Source organism: Danio rerio, chromosome 19 (assembly GCF_049306965.1).
Source record: "Danio rerio strain Tuebingen ecotype United States chromosome 19, GRCz12tu, whole genome shotgun sequence".
Classification (NCBI taxonomy): Eukaryota; Metazoa; Chordata; class Actinopteri; order Cypriniformes; family Danionidae; genus Danio; species Danio rerio.
Window position 1 is genome coordinate 21,900,001 of NC_133194.1, and position 19,686 is coordinate 21,919,686.

At 36.3% G+C, this 19,686-nt stretch overlaps 1 protein-coding gene across 5 annotated transcripts in view; it reads left to right on the top strand.

The window, feature by feature from the left end:
* hibadha (3-hydroxyisobutyrate dehydrogenase a) overlaps positions 1-16,535 on the top strand; it is a 57,276-nt gene extending 40,741 nt beyond the window's left edge. For 2 of the 5 annotated variants that reach the window (XR_012394543.1, XR_012394544.1), the window contains 2 exons: positions 11,365-11,521; positions 15,725-16,535. Coding sequence is in view for 2 of the 5 variants with exons in the window: in NM_001003646.2 (NP_001003646.1) it covers positions 11,365-11,521; positions 15,725-15,880 (313 nt within the window). In the remaining 3 variants the exon portion in view is untranslated. 5 annotated transcript variants of the gene reach the window in all.
* Positions 16,536-19,686: the final 3,151 nt, after the last annotated feature.

Here is a 19,686-nt window from a genome sequence, read left to right on the forward strand (position 1 = left end):
CAAGCTACATCATCTTTTACCTTACGTTGTCCTCTACAAAATGGGTTTATTTTTAGCATTTTCTGAGGATGTGTGCATCAGTAAACACCTGCTGTGTCTTGTAAGTGCCAAATGCAACCAATTAGGGTCATGATATTCCAAAATTTGGGTAAATATGATAGCTTCAACCTATCCACATGGATTCATTGGAAAGGTGAGCTTCTCGGCTTTACGCTAATGTATCGCGAGCCTTCATCAGCCAATTACTGACTAAGATATTGCATGACAAACGGGAAGAGAGGTGTCCAAAACAGAGTGCGTAAAAGTCACAGATCAGACGCAAAAAAAGTTGTGATTTCCCACCCTTCGGTTGAACTAAAATGATTATTCTATACTACATGATAAAAACAAAATTCTTTTTTTTTTTTTTAATGTCTCCAGACAAATGCTGGTAACAATCAAAACAATCTGCAGTTTGATGAAGCATACAGGGGCTGAGTTTTACACTTTCTAAATCAGGTTTCAGAACAAAAAACTGAAAGCGGTTTGTGTTGAGGTGGTTCAGCATAGGAAAGACAACATATATAATAATATTTATCACTTTCAGCAGTTCTTTTTGTAATTTCAAATGATTTTCTGTAGAATGACATTGAGAAATTGCTTTTATTGTACTGTATGAGGGTATGGGGAGACTTCAAAAATAGGTAGGCGGAAATTTAAAAAAAGGGCATTTTTCCTCCTTGCAGTTGGAATAGAATAACTCCTAGCACTCAAGGCCTGAGTTACACATTTCCAAACTTCAGTTAAAAAAAGCGCCTTTGATGTGTGTTTATTATAACACAGACAATATATACAACAATTGTTTTCAATTTCAACTGTGAAATTTCAAAAGGTTTCCTTTCAAATGAGACCAAACTTTTGTATTTACACCTCTGCAAGTGGGTATGGAAAGTTTTCAAATTCACAAGGCCAAATTTAGGCGGAATTACAAATAGCCCCAGAGCTTAACTGGTACCGATCTAGATGCAAAGTCTAAAGTGTAGGGTGCAAAAGCATTAAGTCATGTATAAATCCACTTTTGCTTTTTTAAGGATGGAGAAACAGGTCTAACAGGGTTGTGCTTAATCTCTTAATGAGTTACAGGTGTGTTTTTAGAATAAACCAATCAGAGTCTCATCTTCCATTCCATGTAAGAGTTGCATCACTCCATGGCGCATTTACTATTTACATGTAGACTTTATAAGTGGAAAAAATGAACGTTTCACTAGTGAGAAATAGGGCTGTAATGGTCACCGTGACAACCGTGGTTGTTTCTGCCACCGGGGCGATAGTACATGCCGTCATGCACTCCAGAACACAAATTGTCCATTATGTTGCCAAGCACTACATTTATGAATATAACGTTAGACGTGAAACAGTAAGTTCAAGTTCAGCCATGAACCTTGTTGGAAAACCTAATGTTACATCACCAATTTGAGAACATTTTGGATTCGTGGTGAACGAGAAAGGCGAACCAATAGTTTGGATTAAGCTACTTGTAGGGTTTATTTAAAAAAAAAAAAAAAAAAAAGTGTTAAATGGACAAACACGTTGAATCTCGAGAGACATCTGCGATCATGTAACCAAGCTATGCCACCGAGCCACCCATGACATGCGGAGCCAGCTCCGGTCATGTCATCTTCTGAATGCAAACGCCGAGCTTAGCCAGTATCGCATAGGCCTTTTCAAAAATGTCGAAATACAAAAAAGAAAGTGATAAATAGTAGACATTGACGAGAAATGGAGCAACATATGTGGTTGAGAACATGCTGTTCCGCTTTGTTGAGAAGCCTGTTTTCCGAGAATTGCGGGCGGCGGAGCAACTCAAGATACCCTTTCTTTGCCACAGTTGCGAAAAAGTATCTGCATTTGCGCTACAGGCACATCATCTGAACTTGTATTCAGTGCTGCTGGAAACAGTGTAATCCCGCTTAAACCGGACAAATTCAACATGTTTTTTTTTTTCTGGCAAAGAATTTAAAATATGAATAGAAAACAAAAGAAGAGTTTTTTTCAACATCTGACTTATATTGTTACAAGTCTACTTGTCTAATATTTTTGTTCTTCTTCTTCTTCTTTTTATTAGTTATTTAAATTATTATTGATTAGTATAGTGTCAATTTAGGCTATTCGTGAAGTTCTTAAAATTTAACGTTTAATTGTTAATATACTGTTTCTAACAGTTAAAGTTATGTAATATTTAAATACAATATTTATAGGCTGTATTGTGTTGTTTCATCAACGAAAGTAAAACAATAAACACGTTCGTTTGTATGGATATTTAAGTTAACGTAAATTAACTTAGGTTGGTTATTGGGTACAGAGGCGTAATTTGTTGGCGGTACGGCAGGAACATTTTTGCTGTGAACATTGTCCCCATCATTTAAAAATAAATAAATAAATAAAACACCTCACGGAATGGATGCAATGAAGGAAAAGCATGCTCTTAATCATTCTTCATAATCTCATTTGTACATGCAATAAACTTATATTGCGCCATCAAGAACAAGCTCTAAAACATAAAGTCAAAAGCCATAATATGATATTAATATTAGTTGTTAATATTAATTATCATAAACACAATTTGCGTTGTATGATAAACGCTGTCACTGTGTCGTGTCTGCGATCTTTTTTTTTTTTTTTGTTGAAGAACAGATAATTCATGTTATCGCTGTCTCCCCAGCCAGGTTTACATCCACAGTTTCCGCTTTTGTTTCTTCTCAAAAAACAAAGTATCGCTATAGCAGGCGTATATCATAATTGAGAGGGCATCTTAAGCCCATTGCACTTGACCTGATGATTGCTTTTGGTCCTTCTTGTTCCTTTTATTTAAGCTATTTATTCACAAATTACTTTGCATTACTGCCTAAGTTGCTGACTTAAGGCAGTAATATAATTCTTATAGTAATAATAATATGCACAGCATCGCTATTGCCTATTTAATGAAAAGGTTAGGCAACGATACCGTTTACATTAATGCAGACAGATCATGGCTTAGGCACCAAACAAGTGGTTTAAACTATATGTTAGTCTGCTTATTTCTTTCCCTTTTATTTTAAATAATATAATATTATAATAAAAGTTTTAGGTAAAGACGTCAAACTATGCCCACACACTATGCACACGCACACAAAATGCCTGCAGCTTAGCCAGATGCTGAGTTCGCATTTTACTCTGTGCTCAGCGTTTTTTAAAATGATTTGACAGCTAGAGAAGATGCATCTCGAAATACATTTATTCAAAATAACTTATATTTCTAATCTAATGTGAAAATCGTTGTTAAATTTTAGCAAAAAAAAAAGTAGCCTTAAATGTATTCCCTAACAACACCACCCCATGTATTATCATGAATAATGCATCCAACATTAATTGCTACAAGTCGCCCCAAGTATTATTTTCTTGACACAAACTCAGTATTCAGCATGTAGTTTTGCTGCTTTTAGATCAAGAACATCAATCAAATATATGCAAAAAATTTATTCTGTAGGCCTATATTTTTACAAATAAAAAAACTTCTTCAATTTAACACTTCATTTTGTCCAGAACATACTTCTTTTTTTCTAAAGCCTTGTTTTTAAACAGCAGCTCTCATGAATATCTCAGTGTTTTTTTTTCTTGTTTAATATTAAGTATTGTGGATATTTAATTAATAGATATTTTCATTAATGCTATTGATACATGTATTCTCTGCAAAGAGTCAACATATACAGGCACAACTTCAACCTTCGAAATGTTGTATCCTTTTTCACTTGATAAATTACAAATCATTTTCATTACAATTTTATTCACCCAGTGTAATTACTTTCAATGTTCGAAAATATTTGTCAAACAAATTTAAATGAAGCCAAAAAAGGAAAACATTATAAATTCTGTTTTAGAAAATAGGAACTCATTGGAAAGAAAGGAACTAAATGTCAGTGCATAAAGCATTCAAAAAATATTTAATTGTTTTAGTAACTAAACAAATGTAAAAAAAAAAAAAAAAAAAAAAAAAGCTAATGAATGTTACATTTTTTTTTTCATGGTATTAGTCTAAAAGATTAGAGAAAACCTGTACAGTACATGTACAAGAATGGAAGTGGACAAAATACTGAAATTTGTACAGGAATGTGGTTCATTTACTTCGTTGACAATTTCATTTACTAAAAGTCTTATTACCTGGTGTAATCAGGGCAACATCAGTCATGTTTACATCACCGACTCCCTCTGTTTCATCCACATTAAGCTTGGTTTATACTCAACGCATCCACTAGTTCACTTGAGTGCACGCGGCAAATGTGACATCATCGTAAAGTTTGCGGAGGTGTGCTTTGGGTGCACGCGACACGATTTCGGCTGAGAGAGCGCATGTTGTTTTTTGAGACTCGAGCGCACAGTGCCCGCGACGCGGTGTTTGATTTGAGTTGAATATGAGTCATTCATCATATGACTGTACAGACATCTTTATGATCCGTGATCATAGAGATAACCAGATGACTCATAATTCTTGGCTAGAAATTGCAACAGCCGTGGGAAAGGAGGAAAGTTTTTGTAAAAGTTTAAAAAACCTGAGGGATAAGTTTGTTAAAGCCAAAAGAGGCCATGGCAAAAGTGGAATATGTTACAGAATATGTTTTTCCAGTCATATCACTGATGTATATATTACAATTTTGAATTTAAAACAATTTAATAGTTAAAAAACTGTAATTAAGGAACAAACTATTGCTTTTATAACTGAAAAGGAATATTTGAACCTATCGGTTTACAATATACTGATGGCCTGTTTTCTAGGCTTTATTGGTGGTAATGGTCAGGAATGTCGGAATATTATTGCCTTTTTAGCATACGGTAAGTATTGGACAGAAACTAGCCAGACAGTAATGTGTGAGTTGTGGAGCCCGCTAAATCTATTAAAACATCTGTATTTTTTAGTAAGTGTACTTTTTTTGCTTTTATTCTTGCCACAATAAAAAAAATATTTGTAGAGAAACCCATGTTCTCTTGTTATTGATATTTTAATACACTTTAATAGATAAAACTGTTTGAGATATGAACAAAAACAAGTGATGCATCAAAGTTTGATAAAAAAAAATCTTGAATGATTATAAAAAATCCTTAAAATCATTCAAATAATTTATAAAAACAATAAAATGATTGGTTTCAAAATCTTGAATGATATTAATGTTATTACAGTTCCGAAAACTTTCTAATTCTCTGTTTATCCGTCTGACTTTACGGTCAGTTCCTTTTGACCGCCCCCTGTCATTTTTAAGAATATCACATTGGCAAACGCTTCAAGTATAAAGGCCCCCTTCATTTCGCGAGGTGCGTGCGTAGTCAGCGGAAGTGTGCGATACGGCGCCATGCAAAAGTATGAATCCAGCTTTAGCCATCTTTGCATCTTTCTCATGGTAAGCTTCACAAATATGTATGTTGCGTGATCATCACAGGTTGAAACATGGGTTGAAAAAGCTGTGCTTTTGTGCATATGCGTGTAATGAAAAAAACATTTGATTGACTAAATCAAAAAGGCCTTTAAATTGCACAAGTACAGATATTTGTATAAAAACGTGATGTGTAGAATAAAAAGTTGTCAGAAAAATAAATAGTCAAGTAAGGTACTGGTACCAGAAAAATGTGTTCCAGACAAACAACTAACTACTTTTTTTAATGATAGATTCTAGGCGTAGGATATACATTGTGAAAAGCAACAGCCTGTGTACTGAGCCTTGTGGTACTTCATATTGAACTTTTTACTTGATATCAGTGAGAAAGTTAGGATCTGAGTCATGCCAAATGCAGTCCAAGTCAGTGCTGGGGAAAGTTACTTTTGAAAATTGTGCATTGCAATGCTAAGTTACTCCACCAAAAAAAGTAAATAAAAGCGTTACTTTTGAGTTACTTTTGCTTTCCTGGCTGAGGTTTGATCTATTTCAGAACTTGCAGGTGTTTTTTCACCTTTTTTATAGAGAAGCTCTATAATAACATAATAACTAATGACATAAAATCTACAAAAGTAGCTAACACATTACTTACCTACTTTTGTACTTTTTATGTTATTAGTTAAGTCACTGTCCATTGAGATAAAAGCCCCTTTCACACATACAGACCTTTCCGGAAAATTACCGGCTATTTTCCGGAAAGGTTGTATGTGTGAACAGGTCCTTTTTGAAAATACCGGTAAATTTGTTCCGGCTATTTTCCGGAAAGAGAAGTTGTAACATTACCGGTAATTTGCCGGAATGCTGCGCTGTGTGAATGCAGAAGGAACATTGCCGGAAAGAGCGCGTCCACGTCTAGAACGTGAGACGTCTGCTTTAGCCAATCAGAACAGTCAGACGCATTCACGTCAGTGCGGTTTATGAGAATAAAAGCCCTTGAATATTTTTTCAGACACCTTTTAGCTGCTAGATGTTAGTTAGATAACGTTTCTATGTTCCTTCTTAATGCTAACTGTGTAAATAATTATATAAATAAAATGTTTATGATAATCCGTTGTTTGTTTACCTTCAAGCTTTGCGTGTGCCCGTGAGCGCCCATAGCGCCAGCACACACACACATATCATGTACATCTCGACATGCGAAAGTGTTTCTCTATGTTTTCATTGGAGTTGTTCACTATACTGATCCATCCAAAGAGTTTTTAATGCAGTCAAATGTTTACAAATACAAGTGCAGCCGTTTAGAGGTCATTTCTGGTTAATGATGTCAGAATTTACCGGTATTTTGGGATGGATGTGTGAATGCTCTTTTCCGGAAAAATTCTGTAACGTCCTCGCCTGTGTGAACGCCTGTGTGGATATTTACTGGTATCACTGTGTGAAAGGGGCTATTGATTGCAATTAAACCTAGGAGTACTAACATAAAATAATTTTTTAATAAGGCACAAACAGATTTTAAATCTTTAAAGTGTTTAACAACAAAATGAACAGTCAGACGATAAAACAAAATACATTTTTGAGCTTTATACTTCGAAGAAATTGCTTCATGTGACCTTAACAAATACATTTCCATCCATTTTATGTACATTTTGGATATGCGCATAAAAAATTGGTTGATGACACACCAAAATGTGCATAAATTTTGAAAATGCGCATGAAAAACATAAGTTTACCGAACAAATTCCAGTATGTGCATTAAAAAGTCCTGTGATTTTGTTATAAGAGATCATCTGATGATAAAAAATGTGCATAAATGGACAAACCAGCAGGCTGAGCACATTGTAAATCATCTAAAATGTTGTTTTGGTCATTCTAAAATGCCTTTACTCTTTCAGTCTTAGTTTTATCATAGTATTACTGTTCATATTCTGCGCCAGTTTTTTAGGAAGCGACAATTTTGTTCTCCTTAACTCGTTGGATAGAAACGCTGCTTTAATCACCCTTAACGACAATTCACTTATTTTCTTTGATGAGTTTGAAATAACAAGAATCCATTGTTTCTGTTTCTGACTGTCTGCAGTGAAGACGGGTGAATCGCGGGTGAATCGTTTGTTTTAACCTGATATTCTAACTGAACCAGTCAAACTAGTTCATTAAATTGAACTGAGTTGTCGTGAAACGGTTTGCATCTTCAATAATTTATTAATTACTTACTTTTGAACAAACCACATACCTCTTTTGACCCGAAATAAATCAATATCTTGAGTTATTCAGTTACTAGAACAACACACCGACTCATCTGCTGTGAAAAAAAGAGACCTGATAATGATGAGTATGAGCCGACTGTCTGTTCCCTCGCAGCACGCTCTCTTGTTGAGTGTGATTAACACTTAGGTCATTTTTATATCGCAATAGATTTTTTAAAAGCCAATTAAGCAAGGTAAAAAGTTACCCGCATGACATTTTTGTAAAAGTAACTCAAGTAATATTGTATTTCTTTACTTGTTACTTTAAAAAAGTAATATTAATATGTAATGTGCATTACTTATAATGCATTACCCCCAACACAGGTCCTAGTAATGGCAACTGGATTTTCATGCCTTTACAAGAGAATGTTGAAGTTGATAGTAAAGGAATCAGCACAAAGATGTGCAATCCAACTGACCAAAACAGGTCTTTTGTAACTCTGATAAGGGCAATAATTCCAAAACCTGACTGTAATTCTTGATTTCTTACTATTTGTTTTTTTAAGAATGAACATAATTGTGTAGACATTTTTTTACCTTCATCTTTGATACAAAAGATAGATTTGAAATTGGTTTGCAATTTACTAACTACCTACAATTGTTTTCTGGTACTAAAACTAAGGCTTCAGCTCAATGTTCCAAGATGTAGTGCAAGTCAAATGTGAGTGTTGGTTGGCTTTAACGGTTTATGTTATCAGCTTTTGTATTGTGGATTCTGTCTGTTTTATTTTTTAACTATTAGTTGTATGTGTGGCCTGGATGCAGTAATTTTGTGTTTATTGAAACATGATGTGTGATCAAGTTTAATAATAGAGAACCGGAATAACTGCCATACAAAGTGGGCTTTAGCAGTTTAACAGTGAAGACACTTCCTCTCCTCATTTCACGTGCTGAGAGAGTGATTTGTGTTGAAGCAGAAAAGCCAGGTTGCAGTTGAGGCGGTAACCTTTTCAGTCACTGACCCAGAACGTGTGTGTGAGCTTGTGTGTGTGTGAGCTGGGGGAAGGAGGGAACGATGTTGAACATATGTCACCGGTTGTCCCCAAGAGACTGAGCGACACAGACATAAAGGGGGAAAGTGAGGAAGAGAGATCGAAAAAGGAGATTGATACGGGGTCAGTCAGTGGGTTGTATACAGATATTAACCCCCCCACCTCCGCCCCCCCACAAAACAACTGTCAAATGACAAAACACGTTATTGAGATTAAATTTTCCAAAACTGTCTGTAAAAACAGACATTGTGGGACGGAATAATAGAAATAGACTTTTTACACACAGCTGTGTGTCCTTGTCTCTTAATTATTGCATAGACTTGTAAAAGTGTTGGTGCGTGTGAGTGGATGTATGAAGGCGCGGCTCACTGAATGAGAGACAGGTGGAGTTACTGTATAACTGCCCTTAAACACTCATCATAGTTTAATAGACATAAGAAAGCTAAAAAGCGTACTTTACTGTCTCACCACCGCTGCCGCTCCGGCGTGAGGGCACACTCCCACACACATGCGCGTGTATGTTAAGTCGCTCTTGATGTGGTCATATTTATGTTCCTGTTAAAGTTTGAGCCGGCAGCTCTTTGCCCAGTTACACATCATCCTCAGATTTCCCTTTTTCTTTTTTTCACCATCACTCTTTTCTTTAATCATGACTTTTTGTCAACTACATACTTTTTTTGGTCTCTTTAAACAGTCTACTGGTTAACTTTTTTATTATTGATACTGTTAGGGTCAGTAAAGTGATTTTTTTATTCTATAGCTCTTAGTTTATTATGTAATGCATTAATAATTCATTCTCATTCACTAAAATAAAGTCTTGTGGGTGGCTCAGTGGTTAGCCCTGTCACCTCACAGCAAGAAGGTTGCTGGTTTGAGTCTCGGCTGGGCTAGATGTCATTTCTGTATGCATGTTCTCCCTGCGTTCTCGTGGGTTTCCTCTGGGTGCTCCGGTTTTCCCCACAGTTTAAAGACATGTGCTACAGGTGAATTGTGTAAACAACAAATAAAAATAACTATATATATTTCGATATAAGTTGTTAATGCTTCCAGATTTAAAGGTGTACCCCAACAATGACTAAAGCCACAAAAATGTGAGGGTTCATTGGTACATTCGGTACATTTCCAATATCAACACACTATTAAATTCCCATTGTTGCACATTTCTGCTGTGTGATCGGCTTTTAGGTCAATATGGAGTAATAATCATAGTTGATCGGCCCAGCTGTAGTGTTCGAGTGTGAATTTGAGAGTGTATGGGTATTTCTCTGTACTGGCTTGCTGTTGGAAGGGCATCCTCAAGATTCATTCCACTGCGGCAACTGTTGATATATTAGAGACTAGGCCGAAGGAAAATGAATGAATGAAAATAACATTTTGATGGTTTTATTTAAGAATTAAATTTTTTTTTATAAATTTTTTTTTTATAAAACATGTTTAATATACATAAATATAAAATACATAAAAAATAAAATACATATATTATTATGACAGTTTGTTGTATTATTTTGATGTTTTTAATATTTTGTATTTGGAAACATCGTCAGGTAGTGTTGTTAGGTAAATTGATATTTTTGTGACAAGGTCAGAGTCTAAGGTTAGTTCAGGGTCTAATTTGTTTATTTGATTTCAGATTTTTTTATTTTTATTTATATGCACACAGACTTTTCACTTTAATCCACCAGCCCCAGGGCTTCTGGCTAATTGTCATCCCATACAAAATCGCCAGGTCAAAGATCTGATTTCTTAAAAAAAAAACAGTGATCTTCATTGCCTGGCTGAGATACGATATAAAGTGGGTATCAGACCAAACAAGAAGCTCTGCATAAAATTATATTTTTTCATGCTATGTTTATAAAATATGAAAATTAATTTTACCCCAGTATTTTTCAATGGAATTTCTGTTCTAGTCTGCCACTAATGACGATGTCCAAATGGATGCGGAAGTATATTTTATTGATTATATTTAAATTACAATACAACATTAATGCTGTAAAAGGAACCTTATGAAATTGAAATTGAAAATAAGCTTTCGTCATTGGCTGAAAACCACTAATTGTGCATAATTAATTGTTCACTAATTGTTCATTATTAAAATTTATTAAGACTATAAAAATGCTTTAATGCTGGTTATTGTTTTTTTAATAACTGGATCAAAATCTTTTTTCCATATTGTATTAATTAAAAAATAAATTAAACACCTACAAACATGATTACAAAGATTCAATTTTAATATTCTTCAAAATATTTTTTGTTTTTTAATGTCAGAGAGACTTCAAGGTGAGTCTGCGAACTAGCACCTAACAACACCCTAGCAACCACACACTTGTCAACAGCTTTCTTCAGAAAATGTCGTTATATTGTTCTGTTTGCTTTCTGTCGGTTCTGATCCCTATTATAGAATGTGATTTAGATGCCCAATCATCTAAAGCAGCAAAGCACATTTCACTCAGATCTACTTGAGATGCAGGACTGAAATCACCCCAGTTACTCTTATAGGGGACGGATTGGTGGGGGTGAGTTAATAAGACAGCTGCTTGTGTCAGAGTTTTATTACCCCTGCATTTGTGTGGGGGACAACACATGCACACGCTAGAGTAGAAAATGATGGACTGCAGCTCCTGTTAAATATCAATACTGTATTATCCAGGCCTTCTTTCCACTTAAGGATGATCTGCTCCTGAGCCTAAAGGTCAGGGATGTGTCTGACCTCTGTCCTTTGACCTTTCTCTCATCCTTTCTTTTAAACAGACTGGGTTTGGATCCAAAGCTGTTGGCAAAAATTCTGAACATGAGTTCTGGTCGATGCTGGTCCAGCGATACTTATAACCCCGTCCCAGGTGTCATGGAAGGAGTGCCGTCCGCAAACAACTACCAGGGAGGCTTCATAACAACACTCATGGCTAAAGTGAGTAAAGTTATATTGTTGTTTATTTTATTCTGATTAAAAATATGAGCTTTTTAAAGAAAATATCTCAAACCTCACTGTATGTCACATCAGTGTTTCAAGTCATAATTGATTGAGACATTCTGAAATAATGTAAAATACTAGTAAATAAAACTACCTGTTTGCAAACATGATAAACCTACAGTATTTCAAACACAAAGTATTTTCAAGGCTCAGGAAATGGCGAATTAAAACATTCATGATATTTAAACATATATTGTTAGAACACAAAACTAGCTCCCCAGTCAATTAATTATCTGAATTAGTTATTTCTAGGGATGTAACGGTATCAGAATTTCACGGTACGGTAATACCTCGGTATGAATGTCACGGTACGGTATTTATTGAATCATTTACAGGAAAAAAAAACTTTTGAAAATACTCCCAAAAAAGTGCCAAAAGTGTCAATGACATACAAATTAGCCATCTATCTGTTAGCTTTGAAACAGGAACTTCAATTGTAATAACAAAAAATTATTAAACCATGTAAAAAAATAAAGTTTCAATTTAGTATTGTTAAAAACTCATCACATTTAACATTTAATCACTCACTTAGATAGAGATGGGTTTAAAGGAAAATTATCATATAACTATAATCTGGTAAAAGCTGGTATCTCTGAGTATTTACAATGTCCTCTGCAACAGAAAAAAACCCTCTCATTTGGGACTGAGGATTCTGGGACAAGAGAGATATGACTTGGCCCATGTTGACAGCAGTGGGGTAACGTTGTGCATTGTCTTTCCCCCACTTGAGAGGACAAACCATGAGTGAGATAGAGATCTCTTTGCGGTACAAGTCAATGTCTGCATCAATCTGAACAGTGTGCTGTGTTTCTGCAGTCCCCATGACTGTTATTAGTCGTATTCCCCAACTTGCAGGCACGTGCACACATAGGGCTCAACCTGTGCAGTGCACATGCCCTTTTTAGTCTTGGATAGAAAATGCCCTTCCAAAACGATCAAAAGTGCCCCCGCGACGCGACACAACCTCCGTCCAGTCCAGCCCTTCAGTAGGCGCGCGATAACACCTCTCTTGAGTATGCGCGCTCAACCCCCCCTCGGCGCTTTACAATACGCGCGCCACAACACAGCTGATCAGAACGCGCGCGACAGCACCGCTATTCAGCACGCGCGCGGCGACAACACCCGCTTTAGGTTCGATCATTTCCATCTTTTTTTCATCTCCGCTACTAGCAGCACACTCCATTTCCGCATTACTGGATCTGTAGCGACAACAGACCGCAAAGGATTATGGCCACGCCGGGGCTGATGGGAAATGAAGTTCCAGCTACCTCCCGTTCGCTTCATTCGCCTGAGCAAATTTTCTCAGAAGACCTATAGTTTTACCGAGTCATGCGACTTCGGTAATATCGAAAAAATTTAATATTGCGGTATGACGGTATTTACAATACCGTTACATCCCTAGTTATTTCTACGCTTTTGAAATGCCCACATATAATATCTGGAAAATTGCCGTATTTTCCGCACTATAAGGCGCACCTAAAAGCCTTAAATTTTGTTATAAAACGGCCATGCGCCTAATAATCCGGTGCGCTTTATGTGTGCACGGAGTTCAAAAATCTGCCTAATCTGGACAGTTAGAAGACCAACTTAAATGAATTCGGAGCTTGCTGTCATTCCGGGAGGACTAACAAAAGAACTTCAACCGCTGGATATTGGTGTAGACGGCGTTTAAAGTGAAGTTGCGAGCTGCGTGGGAGCAATGGATGACAGACGGCGAACACACTTTTACTAAGACTGGTAAGCATGCCGGGCGAGTTACGCCACCATATGTGAATGGATTGTGGATGCCTGGGCTAGGGTGTCTGCTTTAACTTTTGTCCGAGCTTTCGCAAAAGCCGGAACAGCCACCCGGCAATGAGACTGACTCCGACAATGATGAGAGAGAACCCGGCGTGTTTGATGACGAAACTGCCCAGCTGTTCAATTCAGACACAGAAGATGAGGACTTTGATGGATTTTTGGGAGAAGACTGATTGAAAAAAATAATAATGTGAGTGTATTGTTAAATAGTACAATAAAGTTCAACTAAACTATGTTAACTGTTTTGCTTCCATTACCTTTTTTGCAGACAGTGTATTTTAGCGTGCGCCTTATAATACGGTGCGCCTTATGTATGGGTCAAGTACAGAAATAGACCCCGTAATTGAGACTGCGTCTTATAATCCGGTGCGCTTTATAGTGCGGAAAATACGGTGCAATTCTCTTTGTCACGCCCCTTAACATGAGTCCTTTCTTTATTTAATGAGGATGAAGAGTAAGGCCCAATCCCAATTCTACCCCTTTAGCCCTTCCCCTTACCCCTACTCTTCGTTTTGCGCGTGCAGGTGAAAATAATTGATTTTATATATTATAAAAAATAAAATATAAATGGGAATATTAAATAAAGATCATGTTTCCTGAAGATACTTCGAACTTTTTGCTACTGTATATACAGTGCATCTGGAAAGTATTCATAGCGCTTCGCTTTTTCCACAATTTTTTTTTTTTTTGTTACAGTCCTATTCCTAAATTGATTAAATTCATTTATTTCCTCAAAATTCAACACACAACACCCCTATAATGACAATGTAAAAAAAGATTTTCAGAAATTTTTGCAAATTTATAAAAAACAAAAAACCTGAAAAATCACATGTACTTAAGTATTCACAGCCTTTACAGAATTTCACAGAATTACAGCCTCAAGTCGTTTTGAATATGATGCCACAAGCTTGGCACACCTGTATTTGGGAGTTTTTGCCCATTCCTCTTTGCAGTACCTCTCAAGATCTATCATGTTGGATGGGAAGCAAATGTATACAGCCATTTTCAGATCTCTCCAGAGATTTTCAATAGTGTTTAGGTCTGGGCTCTGGCTGGGCCACTCAAGGACATTTACAGAGTTGTTGTGAAGCCACTCCATTGATATTTTGGCGGTGTGCTTTGGGTCATTGTCCTGCTGGAAGATGAACCGTCACGCCAGTCTGAGGTCAACGCACTCTGAAGCAGATTTTCTTGCATGATGTCTCTGTACATAGCTGCATTCATCTTTCCCTCTATCCTGACTAGTCTTTCACTTCCTGCAGCTGAAAAACATCCCCACAGCATGATGCTACCACCACCATGATAATGTTAGCTTGGTGATGAGCGGTGCCTGATTTTCTCCAAACGTAATGACTGGCATTAACTCCAAAGAGTTCAATTTTAGTCTAATCAGACCAGAGAATTTTTTTCTTATGGTCTGAGAGTCCTTCAGTTGCCTTTTGGCAAATTCTAGGCAGGGAGTGGCTTCCGTCTGGCCAATCTACTATACAAGCCTGATTGGTGGATTGCTGCACAGATGGTTGTCATTCTGCAAGGTTCTCCTCTCTCCACAGAAGAATGCTTTAGCTCAGACAGAGTGACTATCGGGTTATTGATCACCTCCCTTACTAAGGCTCTTCTCTACCGATCACTCAGCTTAGATGGCCAGCCAGCTCTAGGAAGAGTCCTGGTGGTTTCAAACATCTTCCACTTACGAATGATACTGGCCACTGTGGAACTTTTAGAGTAGCACAAATGTTTTTTGTAACCTTCCACAGCCTTGTCACTCGAGACAATCCTGTCTCTGAGGTCTACAGACAATTCCTTTGTCTTCATGCTTGGTTTGTGCTTTGACATGCACTGTCAACCCTGGGGACCTTAAATAAACAGGTGTATGCCTTTTCAAGTCATGTTCAATCAACTGAAATTAATTCCAATTAAGTTGCTGAAACATCTCTAGAATGATCAGTGGAAACAGAATGTACCTGAGCTCAATTTAGAGCTTCACTGCAAAGGCTGTAAATACTTATGTACTGTACATGTGATTTTTCAGGTTTGTGTGTACTCTCTAATGTGTTTATACTCTCAAATATAAAGGTACACGAGCTGTCACTGATGTGGTACCTAAAAATTTGTACCTAAAAGCTTCATATTAATACCTCAAGGGTACATATATTAGTACCTAAAAAGTACATAAGTATTCCTCTTTAAATGTTTAGGTACTAATATATACTTTTGAGGTACCAATTTGAACCCATTAATTACAAATGTGTACCTTTTGAAAAGGTGTGTGGGTGTGTGTGCGTGCATGCGTGTGTAAAATAAAATAACTTAAAGTAATCATGTTATATGTATTTACAGGATCTTGGTTTTGCTCAAAACACTGCGACCAGTACTCAGACCCCAATTCCTCTTGGTTCATTGGCACACCAAGTCTACCGCACTATGTGTGCTCGAGGATACTCCAACAAAGACTTTTCTTCTGTTTTCCAGTTCTTACGAGAAGAGGGAGCATAGTATAGGTCTGTGTAATCCAGTAGGAGTGGCCCAGACTTGGACATTATGATCCCCTGGTTTGCTATTGATATGCGCGTGTGTCTATTTATGTTACAGATATGCTAAATCTAATGAGTTTAGCATCGAGAGTTCAAGACCTCTATTAAGTTGTAGCCTGATGTTGGCATTCAACATTTTTCAGAGCCATTTTACCTAGTTCTGTATGACCGGTTTAAACTGTTACTCTGCCTTACTTGCATCACACATTTACCTGCAAATGTTTACAGTCATTAGTTTCTATTAATTTTACTGTTAAGTTGATTAAGGATCAGTAAACCATACCTCATCTGTGTCAGTTTTGATTTTTAAACTGAATCTAAACTGTGAAAAACTTTAAAGAAAAGTAATGGGTACTAGATATTTTTTTCTGGAGTTCGCAGGTCTCATGTTAAAACTTAACTTTTTGTTGTACTAGTTTATATATTTACAAAGTATACATATATTTTACATATATTCGGCACACTGGTGTGTATGAACATTATATATTTGTAATGGTGCAGAAAAAGCTGTTAATTGCGTATGCTTATAAAGAAAGATGCTGTCATCCACTTGCCCATGTCCTCTTCATTACAATATTTTTGTTCATATTTTGCCCTTAATAAAAAGTTAACTGAGATATTATCCTTCATCTCATGAAATCAAAGTTCATAATATTTCTATCATCAAACAGATTTTCAGAAGTAATACAAAGTTAAAACAGAAAAGTTTTAGTCTTGCTTCAAACTTACAAAATTGGCTGGTCAGAGTGTTAAGTTCAAAATAATTAAGTTTTAAAAGTGTTGCAGGCATTTATGGGATGTTTTTCATGGAAATTAGCCCTTATTTATAGTTGTCTTGAAATTATTATGAAAGCATTTAAACTTTAATATATTACCTTTATCCTGATATGATGCTATTTATAACTTTTTCATACATATGAGTGTATTTAATAAGGCTGCAGTTGCGTTTGATGTCTGTTTAACTAAAGGACCGGTGTGTTTGGCTTGGGTTTTGTAAAGACAAGGGACTTGATGACCTCACCTTCATGTCAGTACAACTTGGATATAACAAGAATACCACAGATTTATAGGAGTAACAAATATGAATATTTATAGGACAAGATCCTTTCAAAAGGAGATTTTTTTATCTATCAAAACAACTAGAAATTCTTGAATCTCTCCAAAATATAACATTCCTTATTCACTTATACAGTATGTGTATATACAGTGCATCTGGAAAGTATTTATAGCGCATCACTTTTTTATGTTACAGCCTTTTTCCAAAATGGATTAAATTCATTTATTTCCTCAAAATTCTACACATAATGCCCTAAAATGACAATGTGAAAAAAGAGCCTTTGCCATGAAGCTCTAAATTGAGCTCAGGTATATTCTGTTTCCACTGATCATTCTTAAGATGTTTCAGCAGCTTAACTGGAGTTCACCTGTGGTCAATTCAGTTGATTACACATGATTTGAAAAGGCATACACCTGTCTATATAAGTCCCCGGGGTTGACAATGCATGTCAAAGCCCAAATCAGGCATGAAGACAAAGGAATTGTCTGTAGACCTCCGAGACTAGATCGTCTCGAGGCACAAGACTGGGGAAGGTTACAGAAATTCTGCTGCTCTGAAATTTCTAATGAGCACAGTGGCCTCCATCATTCGTAAGTGGAAGATGTTTGGAACCACCAAGACTCTTCCTAGAGCTGGCCGGCCATCTAAGCTGAGTAATCGAGGGAAAAGGGCTTTAGTCAGGGAGGTGATCAATAACCCGATGGTCTAATATATATATAGATAGATATAAATTTGCAACAATTTCATAAAATCTTTTTTCACATTGTCATTATGGGGCATTGTGTGTGGAATTTTGAGGAAATCAATGAATTTATTCCATTTTGGAATGAAGCTGTAAAATAAAATATGTGGAAAAAGGGAAGCATTATAAATACTTTCTGGATGCACTGTATGCATAAATGCACTATGTTTAAGAAGTCTTTAGACACACCTCCAAATCAATAAATTTGGGTGTTCTAGTCACTTCCATGGCTACATCTATAAAATCAAGCACCTCAGCATGCAGACTTTTTCTACAAACATTTGAGAATGGATCTCTCTTAGGAGCTCAGTTAATTTAAGTGTGGTATCGTGTGGTTTCCACCTGCACAATAAGTCCATTCTTGATATTTCCTCAATGATAATTATATTTTGCGGTCAGCTGTTAGTGGTATAACAAAGCGGAAGCAATTGGGAATGACAAGAACTCAGCCTTAAATAAGCCACATAAAATCAGTGTGTTCAGCATGCTGAGGTCCACGGTGTGCTTGAAGTCACCAACTTTCTGCAAAGTCAATAGCTAGACCTCCAAACTTCATATTGCCTTCAGATTAGCTCAAGAACAGTGCATACTGAGCTTCATACACTCAAAAAAGTCAAGTTTGCTGTTTGTTCAAACAACTTATTTAAAATTGAGCTGAAACAACACTTAATGAGGTTTTTTTAAGCAACAACTTAATCGTTTTTACAAAGTTAAGTGGATAGAACATAAAACGGTTAAGTTAACTCAAAATGTGTTGCAACAACTCAAAGAAATTGTGTGGAACCCAACATTTTTACAGTGTAGAAATGGGTATCCATAGCTGAGCAGTTGCATCTATCACAGGACTCTAGAGCAGTGGAGACAAGTTTTCTGGAGTGAAGAACCATGCTGTCTGGTAATCTGATGGACAAACCTGGTTTGTTGGTTTCTAGGAAAATAGTGCTTGCCTTACTCCATTGTGCCAAGTATAATGTTTGGTGGAGGGGGGATTGTGGTGTGGGATTGTTTTTCTGTGAAAGGAACTCTTAATGCTTTGATATTTTGGACAATTTCATTCTCCCAGCTTTGTAGAAAATTTTGGGAATAACCCCTTGATCCAACATGACTGCACAAGTGCACAAAGCAAGTTCCATAAAGACATGTATGAGTGAGTTTTGGTGTGGAGGTACTTAATTGTCTTGATCAACACTTACTTTTGGCGAATTACACCTACCTAACTTTAAATAGTAACAGTTCTTGACTCCAGTAAGCTAAACACATATTAGATATCATTGGAAAGAAGACACTTTGGGCTTTACTGTGGTAAAGGGGAAGTTTTATTCTCAAAAATATAAAAAATTATACATTATAAAGTCACGTGGGAAAAAAAATTGTACTGTGTTAAATTTTTTTTTTCATATACAAACACAAGAAAACAATGTCCTAGAAAAATTATTCCTTGAAAGCCAAGTGTTTAGTGAGTTTATATCTGAAATTTGATTAAGATAGCATGCAAAATGGGATTTCTGTAAAAAGTTTTCTGAGGCTATATCGCTGTCCTTCTTTTCCTCACCGTCAGAGGCATTTTCTCAAAAATGACCATCCCAAACTAAAACACTAACAGTTATTGAATAATTTGATCAACATTCACAGTTCATGTATCTTTGGAAAGAAGACACTTTGGGCTTAATTATCCATCATCTAGAGCAGGGATGGGCAAACTTGATCCTCGAGGGCCAGTGTCCCTGCAGAGTTTTGTTCCAACACTACTCAAACACACCTGAACAAACGAATCAGTGTCTTCAAGATCACTTGTTTGAATAGGGTTGGAGCTAAACTGTGCAGGACATAGGCCCTCCAGGACTGAGATTGCCCACCCCTGATCTAAAGTTTATATTGCTAAAAATTAAAAAAAAAAAAAAAAAATGTTATAAATGCTTAGTTAATGTAAAAAATTGCACAACACTAAACATTTTATTATTTCATAAAC